Source organism: Pantherophis guttatus, chromosome 2 (genome assembly GCF_059756535.1).
Source record: "Pantherophis guttatus breed Tessera chromosome 2, ASM5975653v1, whole genome shotgun sequence".
Classification (NCBI taxonomy): Eukaryota; Metazoa; Chordata; class Lepidosauria; order Squamata; family Colubridae; genus Pantherophis; species Pantherophis guttatus.
In genome coordinates this window covers 99,554,015-99,572,926 of record NC_142064.1, presented here as the reverse complement: position 1 = coordinate 99,572,926, position 18,912 = coordinate 99,554,015, and the positions used below count along the sequence as shown (strand labels likewise).

The following is an 18,912-nucleotide window of genomic DNA, read 5'->3' as shown; positions in this document are numbered from 1 at the left end:
ATGACATTAAATGCTATGTTTGCAGTTTTTTTTAGGATGCCTCTTATTAGGCTTTTAGATCTCTGAAGACTTGAGTGCATGTATATTTTTCAAAGTCTGACCAGAAAGAAGTAACAAAAATCACATTACTACAAGACACAAGTAACTGAAAATGGAATTCCTTGGACAGCACCTTTTAGTCTACACAAAACATGTTACAAAACAGGAGCAATGTGAGATTCTCAGAATTTAGGATTTAAATTACCCATCAGGTTAACCATCACACTGGAGGAAAAAGACAACCACAGAATCAATATTCTTTCTTACTGGAGAAAAAGAACATTAGGCTTCCACATCCATGTTAACCATTTGGATTAAATGTGAAAAACAGCAGAGTCCCAATTCATATCCACGTGAAGTTGTCAAAATGTTGATTTTCACATCTATTTGCAATTCAACTGTAGTTAGCATTTTGCCCAGAGCTGTGCCTAAAAACATTTCTAAGTGAATGTTCATCATCTGGATCCTTTCCAAACTTAGATATTTATTTTACAGGTAAATGATCTTGGTGAGCTTGGGCCTTATGACATCATGTGCCGAGAAATCCAGGAAGACTGAGTGACCTCAAACAACAGAAGCAAAACTGAAAGATTCACAGCAAGTTACCTTGTTTCGTCTCCTGGATCAAGTGCTGAATCTGACAAATGTTTACATGATTTTTCTTGTAAACTGTACATTATTCTAATATGCATTAGATATATTTTTCTAATATATATTAGAAATTTCTTTGGAGGAAGATTTTTGGTAGTGGCTTTGTTCATCAGGTAAGACTGTTGCCCATTTCCAAGCAGATGCCAGTAGATTTCATAATATAATACCTTTACTTTCAAGGAATAAAAAACTTCCATGGAAGAATTATATTATAAGCAAACTTTCTTTGGCTGTTTTAATTACCAAAGATTTTGCAAAGCAATATTGCAGTCTCTCTCCGTTATATATTCTACTTATACATCTCTACTACTACGTGTTTTTCCCTGAAAGTCATTGAACTGTTTAAAAATGATGTTTGGGGGAGGGCAGGGAGATTGTTTTCATTGGTAGATTTTTGATATTATATTAATGATGATGACAATGATGATATGTAAGTGGATTCGCCACAAAGAAAATCTGGGGGGATGAATTTAATGGATAGACATCAATTAGAAACTAAGTAGCAGTCTTCTGCAATAAAACAAATATATATATAATATGTAAGTTTTCACGGGTATATATGTGTGTACATTTAATATTTCGGGTTTCTTCCCGTGTAATTGTGAACATATCCCTAAAAGGGTAGAAGTGACGTTTCGACAGAATTGTTACATGTTACAGCAAAAGACCCTTCACATAAGCCTGATGATGGCAGATGAGATTCTGTCGAAACGTCACTTCTACCCTTTTAGGGATATGTTCACAATTACACGGGAAGAAACCCGAAATATTAAATGTACACACACACACACACATATATACACTCCTTGATATAACCAACTGGTCTAATTAGTCTACTGGGGATAAGGTGTTGGAAGATATTTGCATGGAATTCAACCTATGAATGAATCCAGACATAATATAAGGAATAACATAATATTCCTATGGAAGGAAAAAGGACCTCAAGCAAGCTTTACAGTTAACTTTTATACTCTGATAGGCCCTTTGTGTAAAAATGGTCCTTTTGGAGTTTACACACACATTGAGAAATGGACTAGGTTTCTGGCTCATACCTCTGCTCCCTTGCTGTTCATTATCTGATGAAAATATTTTAAAAACCCAGAACAAATACCCACAGAAGACATCCAATTCCTTGAGGAATTTCACTAACTTGCTTACAACTTCACTTAGGAAGGGCAGAGAGAAAACAGGATCCTGTGTCTATTCAGTTTCATCCAACAAATGTTTCCTATGCCTTTTATCAGACACATCCAAACTCTGCTACTGGAATATTAGGCACACGAAAGCAACAAGAAAACAAAACAGAGGAACAGAGACCATTTTCCAAAGAAGTTGCTACATGGGTGCTAGTATGAACATCTTATAAAGAAAGAGAAACTTGATAGGGAAAAAGCAGGACTTCTACCTTAAAGTTATGTTCCTTGCAACATAAAAGAATTCATTAAAAAGTGCAAAAAGAATCCCAGACCAAAGAACTATCTCGAACACCTTCTTGGATAAGAAATTCCTATTGCATTGTGAAGTGATTTTAGTCAACTTGACTTTGTGCAAAAATATCCTTGAGGAGGGTCTGGCTCATTTTTGTAACAGAAGAATAAAATGCAAATAAATAACTGACTAAAGACTTCTAAAAAGAAAAAAAAAGAATGTTGAGAGGATGGTATGGTTCAATAGAGGCTCTGCACTTCACTACAGCTGTTGCTGCTGTTCTTTCAAAAAGGTTGTAACACAGCACTACAAATTACATTTCCATATATCCAGATTGAAGCAGTGATGCTCTCATTACACACATGGCAACTGCAGGGAAAGTGAGCCTGAGATAGGATGTTAAAAGGCAAATCTTTGTAAACATTTCCTCAAAAGGAATAGTAGCAATTGAGTACGTATCAGTTACTCAGATTCATTTACAGAACAATGCTTTATAAAACACATAAAGCAGTTCCAGAATGATGAGAATTCCATATATTTTTGATGCTCTGAAACTAATCTCAACCATCCAGTCCGTAAGTCACGTAATCTACTTCAATGAACCAGCATCTACTAGGTCTTCTGTTCCGCAGCCACTGCTGTCTGTGAGGGAGTATCTGGCTTTACAATTTGGTATGTAATGAGATACTCAGGGTAAGCCTACAAATAAGCAGATACACTTAAATTACTCCACATTATACAAAAATAATTAAAAACACAGAAAAAGTTCATTTTACTTAATTTTTACTTCCGTCTTAGGAGCCACGATTCTCTGATATTTTTGCTTCTAACACAATCCATTTAATATCTATCATGTTATGTAGAACAGATACTTTTCCATGACTTCAAATATAACATCTTTCTTTGGGGGCAAATAGCATACTCTAATAGGGCAGAAGAGATGTATAAAAGCCAAGGTCAGCATCTAATATCTTCCTAAATATTGTCTGAAGAGAAACTGATCACCAGGAACTGCATTGAACTCTTCTAGGGAGTGCAAAGGCCACAGTAGGTGAGACAATGATGTGTAATTGATGGAAGCAATTTTTTTGTCTGATTTTTGGGAAGAAGTATTGTTGTTCTTAAGTCTATTGTGGGAATTACGCCAGACTGTCCTCAAAATCTGTGTATCTGATGTGGACATATATCCATCTGCAAAGTGGTACTACACTCTTCTCTGCCATGCTTGTTCCTTTCCTCTTTTGCAGAAAGCAGATGGCATGGAAAGTGATGAAAATTTTGGAAGCATCAGTCACAGTCTTATTCATGAAATCAAGGGAAGAGCATTTAAACAAGAGCTTAAATAAGATCCTTTCATAGTATGACATATGTATGATATAGTATAAAATATAAACAATTAAGGACCCTCCTAGATTTGAATGAGTACAACTACTCCAATTTCTAATTTTCAAAAAGTGTTAAGGATGTCCTTCTGAAGGCAGGAGCCACTATTTTTCACAGAGTACAGTATTGCTGGACTAGTCTACCACAAACCATAGGTGCATACTGTTCTGGAGAAAAATTCAGTGACTGCATATAGGCCTTTGATACAGTTTATTTCTTGCTTGGCTTTTTTAATAGTGATGTATTTTTAGTAACATGAAGGCATGGCTGATTTTATGCAAAATATCTGAATGTGTCTTCAAAAATATTTTTATTTTATGGATAGTGAAATCTATTAGTGTTAGAATCATGCAACTTTTTAAAACATGTAATTTGTCATAGTAATTTGGTGTGATGCTCAAGCCAACCAGAGTTTATTGTTAAAAATATGAAGTAACTCTGACACCTTTTGGTGGTGCTTAACAATGTACACCTAGGGCAAAGATTTCAGTGAGCCAATGAAGACAGATGCCATTTTCATATGTCACCTACCTGTTCCCCTCTATAGATGACATACTCAGCATAGGCGAGCCCATTGACACTTGGCCTGCCAATTACAGAGTGATGTCCGGGAGGGGCGTGGGCCATTTTCATGGTACTAAACTGCAAGAAGGACTTTCCCAATGTCACACGGCAAAAAAGCATTTGTCTAAAAGAAGACAGGAAGAAAATAACTTAAAAAGTGAACTCAGTTGCAGCAAAATATTTCATATGCATCATGTCAGAGACCTAAAGTTTGTACAACTGATCAATTTTCATTTCTTAAACATTGTTTAAATCAGTAAAAAGGGTGAATTTTCATTTTTGCTTAATCATCAGCTCTTAGGACCATGTTAGTATGGTTCTTCTCCCCCCAACCCCCGTCCAACTTGGAACAGAAGTCCTAACGGCTTCTCTCTCTCTCTCGTGACTAGATTAATGACAGTTCAGGAGCTAGTTCAGAAAAACTAACAATTTTCCCACAAATGCATGAATGGCTAAGCAGAATATCAATACAGTCTGCAAATAATTGGTTCTCAAGCCACTGCAGTTTGCATACTGAAAGAACAGACTTATTAAGGTCATTTTTATCATTTCAACTCTCTGTTTGGTCATTAGAAACAGCAAGCATGAACTCAGAAGCTGTTCAATGATAATTCCTTGCAATAAAATGGTGTTTTATTCTTGTGTTCTCTGAATCATGTTTGACTTTGCAGAAGCTTCCTAGAGTCTCTGGAGTATTCATATTTCAGCATTCATATTCCTCCAAGCTAGAAAACTAAGAAATGTGTCCTGTCTTTTTTCCAATTTTTCCTCTAATTTGGCATTCCTTCAGTTAAAGAAACATTATACCTGCTTTTCCAGATACTCCAATTTATCAAGAATTCACCTGTGGCAGATATAGCAGGACCTGTCTTTGTGTGTAGGACAGCCTGTGCCTCCTCCAATTCCATATACGTATTGGTTACTTTTAGAGGAATTTTCTGCAAAATAAATCCCAGCTCCAAACATCCCTCCAATGTATGCATGCCTTTCATCAAATCCTTTGTGAATAATAGCATTAATAAAAGGAGATCCTAAAATAAAAATATAGCATGTAAATATATATATATATGTACTATAGGAATTGTAACTTCATCTTAACATAAAATTAGCAAAATAATTTATCCATGTTCAATTATATAAACCAGAGTTCCCCAACCGGGGAGGGGGGGGGATGGTTCCTTGCGAGTGGCCAAGTATATGCAAGTGCACAGCTCCATTTGCACAAACAGCATGCACACAAGCTTGCCGCTCACACAAATGGAGGGTGCACCCACTGACCCACTGCTCGCACAAATGGGAATGCCCGTGTGTGCGTGTTTTCCTGCCATTCCCATTGACATTTCCACACATCTCAACCCAGGTGTTAAGCTGGGTTTCTCAGAAAAGAGAGAATCTTCAATTCCTTGTACAAACTAAAGACAGCAGCGGTGACGCCTAATTTTTTTTTTCTAATAGGAAGCAATTGCAGCACTGGTTAACATTTATGAACGTATTCATTTTTTATTGCTAAGCAACATGCACATTCTCTTGAGTGGTAGATTCCTTTTTCTGTCTGTGGAGAAGGATGGATTGCCTGGCATGCCATTTCATGAGATTGGATTAAAAAAACCTGGACAAAACAGTGCTCCTGATAGAATTTCCTCCACAATGGAACACTGCTTTCATAGCAGAACTTTTCTCCTTCCTTTTCATTCATGGACTCCTCCCCATTTCTTTGGGGAGCTGGAAAATACTCTAGAGCCTTATAGGAGGTGGAGTAGCACATCTGTACTGATAAGGGATGAAAAATCAGCCAGAGGTCCATTTTTGGCTTCTTGGAGCTGAGTCCAGAATCCAGAATCAAACAGTAGAATGGTAAATAAACCAAAGTACAATTTATGTACATTTAACCAGTTTTGTTATACTGCAACCTCACATTCTTAGAGGGCCGCCTTACATACCATGAAATAACATGCGTTCATTGTGATGGTTATGGTTTTCTTCTGAGACTTCTTTCTGACGATGACAAAATCTCTCTCTTAGCTTTTTATTCACAACCTTTTGAATCTATGGAAGAATGAAAAAAACAACATTGAGACCAAAATACAAAAGCCTGAGTCAGTATGACTCTATAAGCTGCATTTTTAAAATGGTTTCTGTGGTTTTTAAAAAAACTTAGTTTTAGTAATGATAACCAGAATAATTAAAGGCTAATTTAATTTGCTGCTTCTTTTTTGACAGCTTTGTCTCCTGTTAGTAAGGCTCACAAATATACCTTACGAACATAAATTCATACATCTCAGGCAACCTCAAGTAGCTCAATTTTTTGATGAACTATGAAATGGATACGATTTAACTACTTAAGATTCATACTTACCACAAAACATCATATCACTCCAATTAGTTTCTTTTTCCCCCCCGTTATTTTATGCACTGTATCTTTACTGTATTCTTAAAAATCTAGTAGATAATGCTTATCCTTCCCTACACAGTTCAAATTAGCAGATTATTAACTGCATGAATATAATTGGGATAAACAAGAGAACAAACAGAAATTAATATATGTAGCTTCAGGTTGAATGGTGGAGTCCATGGTGCTTTCTGAGCTTGATTGTTTGCTTGTAGATGTTTCATTACCAGACTAGGTACTGTAACATCTTCAGTGCTAGAAGAGAGAGCAAACCCCACTCCCTTCTAGTACTGAAGGTGTTACCTAATCTGGTAACAAAATGCCTGCAAGCGAATAACAAACTCAAGAGCACCCAGAACTCCACGATTTGGATAAAATTAAGTTGCTCACTTACTCACTGGAGTAAAATATATTTGTTCTTGACTAAAACTGCACCTATTTTTGCCATCTTAAATAAACAAAGCAGAATTTTTCATAAGTAGGGAAATGGAACATTTCTGTAGTTGCCCCTTTGAAAGACAACAGAATCAAATGCAAAAAGCAATCCTATCTCTATGGAACCACAAGAAATAAATAAAATAAAATAAATAAAATAAGGGAGAACCTGAACTAGAAATTTGATAGCCTTAATATTCTAAAGCCACTAAGGGAGATGAAAAGTGCTTGAAATGTGCAGTCTTCCAAGCAGTGGTGAATGTTCATATAAACAAAGCAGCTGTCATCCAAGAGTGAACTTAGCTTGGTCCTTTGCAAGGGCTGGTGCAGTTGTTTCAAAAGCTGCCTCCAGCCTCTTTGCTTGGCTGCCTGGCTCCACAGAAGTATGATCTGTGCATGCACATGCAGACATGTGAGAACAGCCTTTGCGGCAGCTGCACAAATATGCAAAGGGTGAAGTTGCTTCAAAGAGACTTGCTTTGGTTGCATTAAGACGCTTGCATTTTTATATATACATGATTTTTATTAAATATTTTTTTATAAAGTTAAAAGATAAACACTAAAAATATAGAAGTAAGAAAAAAGAAAGAAAAAGAAAAAAGTACTGAGCCTCGGTGGCGCAGTATTTAGAGTGCAGTATTGCAGGCTACTTTTGCTGACTGCCTACAATTCGGCAGTTCAAATATCACCAGGCTCAAGGTTGACTCAGCCATCCATCCTTCCGAGGTTAGTAAAATGAGGACCCAAATTGTTGGGGGCAATATGCTGACTCTGTAAACTGCTTAAGAGAGTGCTGTAAAGCACTGTAAAGCGGTATATACAGTAAGTCTAAGTGCTATTGCTATTGAAAACAACTGAGCAAAGAAAAAGAATAAAGAACACTTAAAGTGATTTCCAGCAGTTATAGATATACTTAATAGAGTTTTCCTTCTTCAAAATTACAAAATTACATACAAAATTACCTTCCCTTCTCCCCATACAGCCCTTTTACATTGGTAAATCCAGAAGTCACCAGTTCATTTTTATTCATTTGCAGCAAAAAGGCCATTACTAATGTACTTTGTAAAGCATCTCTTTCAAATGCTTTGCCCACCCTGGATGATAGTCAAAAGAGCTTCAAAATCAAGAAACTGAACACAGTATCATCGCTACTTCCTTCTGCTGGGATCAACTGATTTGATGTTTCCATCAATAATTTTTGAGCTAGGCATATAAAGCCTTTGAAACTTACCCTAATGACATTATATCTATTGAAGATTCCCCCAGCATTACCACCATCTCTATGTTCCCTGATGGTGCTTTGCATCTGTTAAACAATCAAACAGAAAAGTAAGTAAATGTAAAATCTTTAGTTGATAAAATTCTTGGATAAACCTAGGTGCATGCTTCCGATATTCAATTTCAATTCAGTTTATTGAACAATGGACAAGTATAGATGGGCTGCCAATAAATTAATGGGGGGTGGGGAGGAGTAGAGAGAACAGTCTTCACTTGGTGGTGATCTGGAAAAACAAAGACATCCTGTTTATCTCGCTTTCTCTTTCCTGCTGTTTATCTGGAACCAAGTCAGTCAAGAGAGATAAGAGTGATTAATGCTGCTAGGCAACAGTGCATCAGCCCATCCTCTCTAGGGTATACCTCAAATGCTCACACCTCCTTGGGACCTAACAGCAGGCTGCTATGGGAGCTGCCTTAGGCTTTCACCCCTGCAAATCCTTCCCATATGCTCCTTTCTACTTCACCTTGCCACAACCATTCATGGTTGCAATGTTAATTTTTATCAAACTACTTTTTTGATTTTGCAAGAGGCTGCTTAGCAAGCTCCAATTTAGCACACCTCTGTATAAATCCATGTATGTTTCTTGATTACAATAAAAAAGAGGTTTGTTACCGTTTCTGTTAACATTTTTTCACCTCCACATTTAGCTTATGTCCTAGTATTCCTTGAAAGTCTCCCACCCAAGTACCAGCCAGCCTGGACTGATTTCGCTTAGTTTACAAGCGCAGAGGACATCAGCTGGGTGCTGCCACCTTCTGACTCATAAAGAAAGAAACTCTTTCAAACTTTGGGTTGTATGAGACTAGCCGTGCAATTTTGGCTTCTCCCAGCAATAACAAGACTTCATTCCAGACTTATTTCTACACCTGGTCAACTCACAAGACTCTATCTGCACATAATGTATTATAAGCAAAGAAAATTTTTGAAAAAAAGCAAATTATCTAAACAGAATTATCACTGAGTCAGTGGGTTTGGGACTAGATGTAAGGAAAGATGTTTAAATTTTTCCCTGTCTGCTACTTCTGAAATTTCTAGTTTCCCCATCTGCTTTCAGTAGATATTTAATTATATCTATTGCATTAAATCCTGATTGCAAACTATCCTTAAGAGGGATTTCTTTTTAAGTACAGGAAATAGAAAGAGGCGTGTAAGATCTCTTCAGACTGAGGGAAAGTAATGCTTCCATAAAATTCTGAACTTTTCATGCGGCAAAGCCTTTTTAGGCAGAAGAACTTGAATAAGCCACACATTCGTTCTAGCAATATGCAAAGAATACATGTAAGAAAAAATATATTTCTATGTGAAAAGAGAATGTTCTAGTATGAAAGTGACTCAAAGATGTGACAAACTTCCACCCTAGATTTCCATTCTTTGTATATCTTGGACTATGCTACCGATAGGAGAGAATACCTGAAGCTCAGTAGTCAACTGTGGAGTCCTTGGTGCTCTTTGACCTTGGTTGTTTGCTTGCAGACATTTAGTTACCCAACTAGATCTCCAATGCTAGAAGGGAGTGGCGTTTTATAGGGGTGTTCTAGGCTGGCAGTAGCTGCTGGGGTAGAGAAAAGATCCCAATCCCCATGTCATCTGTCCTCTTGATTTTTGTTTCTTATTTAATTTTTCTAATTTTAAGTGTTTTGTACTACTTTTTTCACTTTTTATTATCCTGTAAGCCACCCAGAGTTGCTGTAATACCAAGAAGGGTATCATATAAATAAATATTGTAGCTTGCCCTCTCAATGTTGGTGAGGTGTTGCTTTCTCCTTGGTAGTTCCTTGGTTAAGCTGCTGTTTCCTGCTTGATTGTTTGTCTAATGTTAATCCCTGCTTATCAGGGTGTTGATTGCTGGTAAGATGTTCTGCTTTTGTTTCCCTTTTAGCTTCCTTTTGTCTCTATTGAATGGTATGTAAATGTGGTTTACTTCTATGTGCCTTTTGATGGCTGATTTGTCAAGCATCCAGGAATTCATTAGCATTTTTTGGATTTAGCTTGCTTTAGGATGCTTTCAGTTTCCTACCTCTGAAACAAGTTTAAGCTTTTCCATGTTTTGTGAAATTAAGGAGATTTCATGTCTCCTGCAAAGTAGATTGCATATGTACAAAATTTCACTATGTTATCTAGAATTACCTGACTACCTGGGTGCTGCATAGTACAGAAATGTTTGTAAAAAAAGAAACAATTCTATTATATTCAAAGACCTATCTAAAGTTTTTTTAAAAATTGATTTTTTTTACCTCCTCTTCTACAGATTGGTATTCTTTATCATCAGGAGCAAGATCTATAAGAATTGTCCCTTGGCTGACACAGTGAAAAGTCAGATAAGGATTGGTGCCTGAAAAGGAAAATATGTTAAACTCTTATTCACATAAATTCACCAAGAAGAACCAACTATAAAACTAGGACCGAATGTCCGCTGCCATCATTTAAAAATTGCTGGATTCTAAAAAGGAAGTTAAATTAAGTTATTTTCTAAGGTTTGCAATCTCTTTGTCCGTAGAGATTAAATAAGACCTAAGATTCTAGAGTACTCAGAAAATATACTCTCTCATAATTGATTATAAGTCTTAAAAAGAAAAAAACCAGGATGGCAATTCCTTAAACTTGGAAGATTAAAACAACGTCCCTGAATCTGAACAGTGACAAGAGCTACATTACATGGGAGAGGCTGATCACACGTGGAACTAACTTCTTGGCTGAATCTCAAATTGATTTTTGGTAGATTAAGAGACTCACCCTGTTGCCCACCTAGAAGCCTCTCTACACCTTTTATTAACTTATGACGATGTCCATAGGCATTGATGCCAATTTCTTTCAGCTCCTCATGGCCCATGTCTGCTAGTACATCCAAGGTAATCTGAACAGCACAGACAGAAGGAAAAAGTAGCATTTTTCATTAGTCCCCTTGAACATAGGAAAGACAGCATCAATATATTTTAAGTAGAGATGGGGAATGCAATCTAGGAAGATTAAGGACCCAGCCAGCTGGTCAGATAAATTGTACTGGGAGCAGCTGAAGACAGGAGAAGAATAACTGGTAGCAAGCACCAAGCATTTCTCTCTCTCTTCAACTTTCAGCACAATTTGGGGTTCATGTCCCCAACATAGAGAATAATTACAGAGAGCAGAAATGGGGACATAATTATTCATGTGTGTGTTGGGTTTTTAAAAATGCAATTTTAACTCCCCCTGCTGAAACAATGGATGAAAAAATGCTAGGTCATTAACAAAAGCACCAAGATTTATTCCTTTTTTGTTTTTAAGATAGAACTTAGGCAAATTATTTGCACATTAATTGAAATAAGAAACAAAATAGACCTAATCAGTGGTGGGTTGCCCCCGGTTCACACCGGTTCTATAGAACTGGTAGTAAAACCGGCGGGAGGCTCCACCCACCAACCCCGACGTCACCAAAACGCTTCTGCACATGTGCAGAGGAGCATGCGCACAGCCCCGCTACAAACCAGTAGTAAAGGTAAGTAGAACCCACCCCTGGACCTAATGCTATACAATACAAGATGTTGATACCTGCATTTTTAAAAAGAGGGCAATAGGGCTGAAGAAGAAATAAACTGACTGAACTGCTTTGCTCAGCTTAAGTAAAACTGAATGTAATCAAATAGCTGATTCCAGATAACTTCTCAGTAGATCATTTTAAATTTGTCTCTATAAAAACAGGGTTCATACCATATCTGCTTTATTTGAAAGTCAATTTACCATAAAGTATGTCAGGTGTATGTTTGCTTTAGAAACAAGAAATCAAATATCTCTCACAGAAAACTTAGCTATGAGATTCTTTGGATGCTAGCCATCATAACTTTCCATTTAATGCACAATATTGAACTGAAATAGAAGAATAAATGCAATACTAGCTTAGGACCATTTTTACCTGTTCCGTTTCAAATATATCCCGGAGATGTTCCAGACCCAAGCTTTTCAAGAACTGGCTGATATTCATGTCAAGACCAACAACTACAACAAAAATAACCTTCATGTAAGTCATCAATACAAACTATCCACCATTTAAATCCTTAGTCCTTTAACTGTAATATTTTCAATCTGAAATACTTCCTCTTATTGCATCTTCTACAAGAAAGCAAATCTTTACTAGAAAAAAAATTATAAAGAATAAGCAAGAGACACGTATGGGATTTTTTATGGGTGATAGTATGAATTCTCATTATTAATAAAATCTCTTCTAATGAGCATTAAGGGTTACATGTGGCAGATAAAGCTACCATCTGCACATTCTGTTTTTCTCTGCTCTATCCACCTCCTCCTTCTTTAATGTTATATAACTTAATGAGTAACTTACTCATGCTGGTTGGCAGCATAACAAACACCAAAAGATATTTCTCTCTCCAAACATCCATCATCCTACAGTTTTTACGATTTTGACTATAGTTTTATATATGCCTTATATCAATCAAATTTATACAAAGACGAAGTATCTCTATATGTTCACTAATTTAAAGTCCCAAATTTAAAAAGACAAAGTCCAGAAAAATCGTTAATCCAAAGGGAAAATCTGTTTTATCTATGTCTTCAAGTGTTAAGATTTTTTTCCCGACAAAGCTTTAGAAATCATGATCAAAATAAGGACCTTAGACTTATTTCCTCAAAAATTAGGATTAAAGATGATTTCCCATTATGCGTATTCAAGTGTTAGGGTTTTTTTTACAGAGCCTTAAAAGTCATGATCTAAACAGACTTATTTCCTCAAAAAATAGGATTAAAGATTATTTCTCGTTATGCACAGTTAGGGCTGTGACTTTGGCAATTTCCTATAATCAGGAAGAGTACCTTCTCCTTCTTTCCTCTCTGTTCCTGTTGCTCCATCTCCAGCATTAGATGGGCCCGCCACTGCAATTTCAGCCAGAGGTCCTGCAAGGTTATCTATACTGCTGGCAGCAGACAAACAAGATGGAGTGGATGCTGGTGAAATGATAGAGGCACTAACAACAGTGGCCTGAGGTTTAAAGCATGTTGGCAAGGCTTCAGGAGGCATTGCATCAATAAGCAGGGCTCTGATATCATCAGCCTGGAAATAAAATGGTGAGTTAAAAAATAAAACCAAAATCAATCGTTTTTAAAGAAATAGTTTAAACAAGATAACTATCTCTATACTCAAAAGCAAACATTCAAAGAATATTTGAATATTTGCAAATATTCAAGTCATCAATCTTTGGAACAATTCCTGTTTTTGGAAGTAGTAACATAGAGTTTGAAGGACATTTACTTTCCACAACACTTTGAAATATTACAAAATAGTTTACCCTCAGACAGTTCTCTTTTATGTATACATAAATTTTTAGGTGTTCACATATGCCAAGCATTTAAAAAAAAAAAACACTTTGTTTTGAAAGTTACAGATAAAGTTCAAGCAATAAAAAATGAAAGGAATAAAGCAATTTGTTAAATAGTAATTGCAACCACATTACACACTATAAGTCGTCTGAATGAAGCAATGGATTCAAAAATCAGGCATTCAATCTGCACAAACAAAAAATATTTTCTTATCCTGCCCTACCAAACATCCAATATATATTGAACCAATGTGGTATAATAAATTGTGTGGTATTCTGTATTGTTTACTGGATGATAATAGAGCACACTGTACAAACAACCTTAGCTCCTCAAAATGTTTAAAGAAACAGATTCAGGTCAAATCCATTTCCGTACTTTTACTGAGATATTTCACTATATTTCACTCCACGCAGAAGCGCCCGCTTTGCAAGAGCATTGCTTCCATGCATCGCATTTTCTGGCGTTTTCCTCTCTGATTCTCCAATGCAATTTGCAGAGCCGTGTACCCTCCTCCTTCTTGGTGGCTAAAGGGGAAAACTGGGCATGTTGATAAAGTACACTCTCCTGTTGCTGGAAGAAGGTCCAGGTTGGTTCCCCCCCCCCTCTCTCTTAAACTGAACTGCACTTTTTTTCTGACTCGTTGATAAATGATCCTGGGAGAAAGCAGCAGCTGGCCACTGCGGATGTGGCACTGATCCGTTTTGGGTGGTCAAAATGCCAAGTGAATGTGGGGAGCTGAGACATTTCTCCTTCACACCGCCCCCCCCCCCCCAAGAGCTCTGAGTTTTCTCAGGGTCTGCCTGGAAGCAGCTCCAGCAGTTCTGACAGCTGCCTTCACAACTTGTGCGAGGACTGGAGATCCCCATTCCCTACAGCAGCAGACTTCTCCTTAACCTCCTGAGATTTCTGCCCCCATGAAAATCAACCCCCACCCCACCCTACCCACTTCAGTTAAATAGATAGGATTTGTTTTAAACTGAGAAAAAGATCTCTGCTATTTGTTATCAAAATCCAAATGGAAGGGAGGACGCCGGTGATCCTGATGCTGGAAGGCAGAGGCAGAATTCTTTTTTTCTTATTTTCCTCCCCCAAAATTAAGGTGCGTCTTATACTCCGGTTAGTCTTATACTCCGAAAAATATGGTAAATGTAGTCAATGAAGGAAATAAATGTAATCAGGTGATCTAAATACTGAAATAAGAGTCATTATTTTTTAAAAACCAACTTACTGTGGCAAGATCCAAAGGGGTTTGGCCTTCTTGGTTCTTCATTGTTGGATCTGCTCCATGAGCTAAAAGTAGAGCACAGAGTTGCGTCCTTCCTTTTTGTGCTGCTTCATGCAATGGCGTAAATGCCCATTTATCTGTAGCGTTTACACAGGTATTATACTTAATTAATAGAGCTGCTATATCCACATGCTGAGGAATAATGAAAAAAAAAATAGGAAGAATTCCCAATTTAAAAAGAGAAAAGCAAACATTGTTAAATGATTTGTTACATATTCAAAGCTATGACAGAGCTGGATGTATGCAGCACTGTAAACGTAATAATTGATATAATTAGATAATTCTATACAAAGAGATCTATGAGCAACAAGCATACTAGTTAGCCAGTATGTAAAATATGCAACTTTCAGTTCTTCAACGATCTAAACTTCCTTAATATGGGAGATGCATTTTGTCATTTTTATTTTTCTATGCAAAAAATGAAAAAAGGTAACACTAATTACAACTAAGACAGAAAATAGAAGACAGAACTTTTGATCTGTACATCATTTAATCTAGTCTTAGTTTTCACCTTCATAATAGAGAAATATTTACCAAGAGATAACATGATATTCACATTACTATTTAAAACAATTATGTGTGTGTGTGTGTTTTTTTTTTTTTTTAAATCAAGTAGCAAGACAGATCTTATACTGTGGGATCCTTGGTGCTCTCTGAACTTGGTTGTTTTCTTGCAGAAGTTTCATTATCCAATTACGGTAAGTAAAATCAGTGCTAGAAGGGAATGGAGTTTGCCCTTTGTTTATACACAACTGGTCTGTCCTGTAACCTAGTTGGGTAATGAAATGTCTGCAAGAAAACAGCCAAGCTCAGAGAACACCAAAGACTTCAATTCAACCGAGTTACAAATATTCTCATCAATTGGTACAAATCTTACAATTCCCTTTGGAGATATTATAGCAACATTTTGTAGAAGACTGAAATAAAATCAATTTTATGCTGTTATTCACTTTTGGTTGCTCTGGTTTCTTCTACTTGTTTTATACTTGTTCGTGTAATGCAAGCTGGACGTCTTGACTACATTGAGATTATTAATTAATGCTTACCCCATAGGATGCCGCATTATGTAGTGGAATTAATCCTCCCTTGTCTTGAGCGTTAACATCAGCACCGTGTTCTAGAAGATACTCAGCAACTTCCAAATTATTATAACCAGCTATGTGTAAAAAGAAACACAGCATGAATGAAAACTCAGCAATGAAGGAATCGTAGACCAAATACCGTAAGAAATTATTAAAAAGACATGTACTTTTAAAAGTTTCTTAAATCTGTTCCAAGGAGGATTTCCTATGAATAAATTAACCCAATTGCTCACTTACCTGCAAGATGTAATGGGGTGGAGTTTCGGCCCTGGGTATCCCGGCAATTGATGTTTTCTGGAGAGCATAATTTCTGAACTCGTGCCAGGCAGCCCTTTTTAGCAGCATCCAGCAGTGCAGCATCACCTCGCAGCAGGTCCTGGATATCAGTATCTCCCTCTTTCACCAAGTCCAGAGGGGTGTTGCCATCTCTGTTCTTTTTGGTTGGATCTGCTCCATGCTGCAAACAACATTTCTACTGTTTTACAACTGAAAACTTTATCCTCCATCCCCCCAAACATAGTACCCATGCCATTTATGTTTTAGTGTTATATAGGGCTATCAAGGTGCTTTAAAAACAGTATAAGCAAACAAGACACTTGCTTTAAGAACATGTTTTCCAAATTTAAAAGAAGGTATAAACAGATACCGTGCTATAACTAATATCTAACTTTAAGCAGTTTTCATTTCACGCTCTTCTGATTCATTCTCCAAAGGGCAGTAATATGCTGAGAATCGTATCTTTATTTGAAAATGTATCCCACAATGCATTATCTCTGCAGGCAGTTACAGGTGGTCCTCAATTTACAACCATTTGGTGACCATTCAAAATTACAATGACACTGACAAAAGTGACTTACAACCATTCCTCATGCTTACAACCATCACAGCATCCCCAAATCTCTTATAAAACCACCTTTTGAAACATTTTTTGAGGAAAATGAAATGCTAAATTAAATTGTTAGTGGGACAGAGAAATTGACAATAAATCTGGTTGTGTTCATGACAACAGTACTGTTGATAGTCTGAGAAATCAAAGCATTTAGAAAAAAGCAATTTTATGGATTTCTGGGGAAGCAATGGCAGACTGAAGCTGGCTTTGCTTCCCTGTCTCTCCACTCTGAAAAATTTACTGGCAGCATTGTATCCTAATTGTTACTAATAGTTTTGCAGCAGATTACAAACCAGCACTGATATGCAGATGATTGAGTATACTGTTCAGCATACATGCAAACAATTCCTTTGCAGAAATATTTCAATTTGTAGCTATACAGCAATCTAAATTTAGAGTACAATGCCTTCCTTAAAAAACAATAGAACTGTTTATTATTATCCCAAGAAGAGTTCTATTCTGAAGAAAATTACACAGAATTGTTGCATGTGTTATTATGCGTCATAGTCTGAAGTAAACAAAGACTCTTTGTGGGAAAAAAACCCAATTTAAAGTACATACTTTGAGGAGGAGTTTGCAGATTTCATATTTTCCCTTTGCTGCTGCTTCATGTAGCGGTGTAAACTTCCATAAATCAGCAACGTTGACAGAAGCCCCATGTCGCACTAATAACTCTGCAACTTCATAGTGTCCATATGAACAAGCGTTATGTAGAGGTACTAATCCACTGATAAGTTAAAAAAAATTAAGAGTATTTATCAAGATCTAAAAACAAAAAAATATAGTTATCCTTCAAAATAACTGCCATCTTGCTTTTCTATTTTAGTCAAATTATTTTAACTGAGGTTATAAACTGTCTACATCCAGGAGCTCACTTTACAAGGAAGAAGAATCAGCTTTCATAACTGTGAGAAATGTAGCAATAATCTAACCACTGCAAGGATAAAGTTGAAATGATCAAGATGGAGGGACAGCAATCTCAGTTTCTGCACACATTAATACTGAGCAAGATTGAACTGATGTGAATTTAATCTACTTTTTTCTTTTTTGGCTATAAAAAAACACAATAAATGAAGAAGTCTTAAACTGCACCTAAAAGCTCTAGGAAGCAAGCACAGGAAGGCCAGTATATCTGCCAGTTGTCACCTTAATGGGAACAGCATCAATTTGTGCCAGGAAGACAATAGGTCTTATAAAATGTTTAAAAGTATCTAGGGATAGTCCAGGATGAAAGGAAAATTGCACTACAGCACAGATGGTAAATTTTATTATTTATTTTTTTATCCCACCTTTAAATTTTTTTATTAATAATACAAGGTGATAAAGACACCTAATACTTCTTCCTCATATTTTCCCCACAACAACAATCCTATGAAGTGAGCTGGACTGAGAGAGAGTGATTGGTCCAAAATCACCAGCCCAACTTTCATGCCTAAAGTGGGACTAGAATTCACAATCTCCTGGTTTCTAGCCTGTTGCCTTAACTGAGCTAGAAACGGCTCTCATAGATACTGGCTCTATCAGATTAGATATCTTGATCTTCTGCTTGAATTTGACCAAGGTTTTAATGAGCAGATATTGCTGGAAGTAGTATACCAAATTGTAACTGATCTGTCTCTGTAGGGAAGAAATAATGTATTTAACAAGGTGAGGTAGACCAAGGAAGTTTTCTAAAGATGAGAAAGAGTTCATTCTACCCATATATAAAACAGTACATTGCATGGTCTCAATTACCCTTTATCCTTTGCATGAACATCTGCTCCATGATGAAGCAAGTATTCAACTACTGAAACTCGATTATAACCTGCAGCAAAGTGCAAGGGGGTTGAATGACGTCCCTCCAAATCTCTACAATTCACATTCTGAGGACTGCAAAGTTGCTATGTAAAAATGAGAAAGGAAAACATCCATAGTAGAATTCACCACAGACATTTTAAATAGACATTTCACACCTCAAGACATTATAGTAAGAATAATAAAGATTCCTGGACAATATAAAAAATAACTAAAGCTCTGGGTGCAAATTATCTTACAATAAAATAACTAAGATTCCATACAGTTTATTTTTCAGAAATAAAAAAAAAAATCCAATCATGTGAAGGTAATATAGCATTTGATACAAAGTAGTGCAAAGAAGTGGAAATCCATCAATATGTCATCTTTTATTTTTACTAAGAAAAATTA

At 36.5% G+C, this 18,912-nt stretch overlaps 1 protein-coding gene across 1 annotated transcript in view; it reads right to left on the bottom strand.

The window, feature by feature from the left end:
- Positions 1-2,589: 2,589 nt before the first annotated feature.
- The window catches only part of TNKS (tankyrase), an 83,849-nt gene continuing 67,526 nt past the window's right edge, over positions 2,590-18,912 (bottom strand). The window contains exons 14-27 of the mRNA XM_034410862.3: positions 18,463-18,608; positions 17,290-17,455; positions 16,077-16,296; positions 15,804-15,913; positions 14,701-14,889; positions 12,969-13,206; positions 12,055-12,137; positions 10,902-11,022; positions 10,403-10,500; positions 8,121-8,195; positions 6,006-6,111; positions 4,910-5,096; positions 4,033-4,189; positions 2,590-2,817 (exon numbers count right to left, since the gene is read on the bottom strand). Of these exons, the coding sequence (XP_034266753.1) occupies positions 2,731-2,817; positions 4,033-4,189; positions 4,910-5,096; positions 6,006-6,111; positions 8,121-8,195; positions 10,403-10,500; positions 10,902-11,022; positions 12,055-12,137; positions 12,969-13,206; positions 14,701-14,889; positions 15,804-15,913; positions 16,077-16,296; positions 17,290-17,455; positions 18,463-18,608 (1,983 nt within the window). The 3' untranslated portion in view covers positions 2,590-2,730. The remainder of the gene's footprint in view (positions 2,818-4,032; positions 4,190-4,909; positions 5,097-6,005; positions 6,112-8,120; positions 8,196-10,402; positions 10,501-10,901; positions 11,023-12,054; positions 12,138-12,968; positions 13,207-14,700; positions 14,890-15,803; positions 15,914-16,076; positions 16,297-17,289; positions 17,456-18,462; positions 18,609-18,912) is intronic.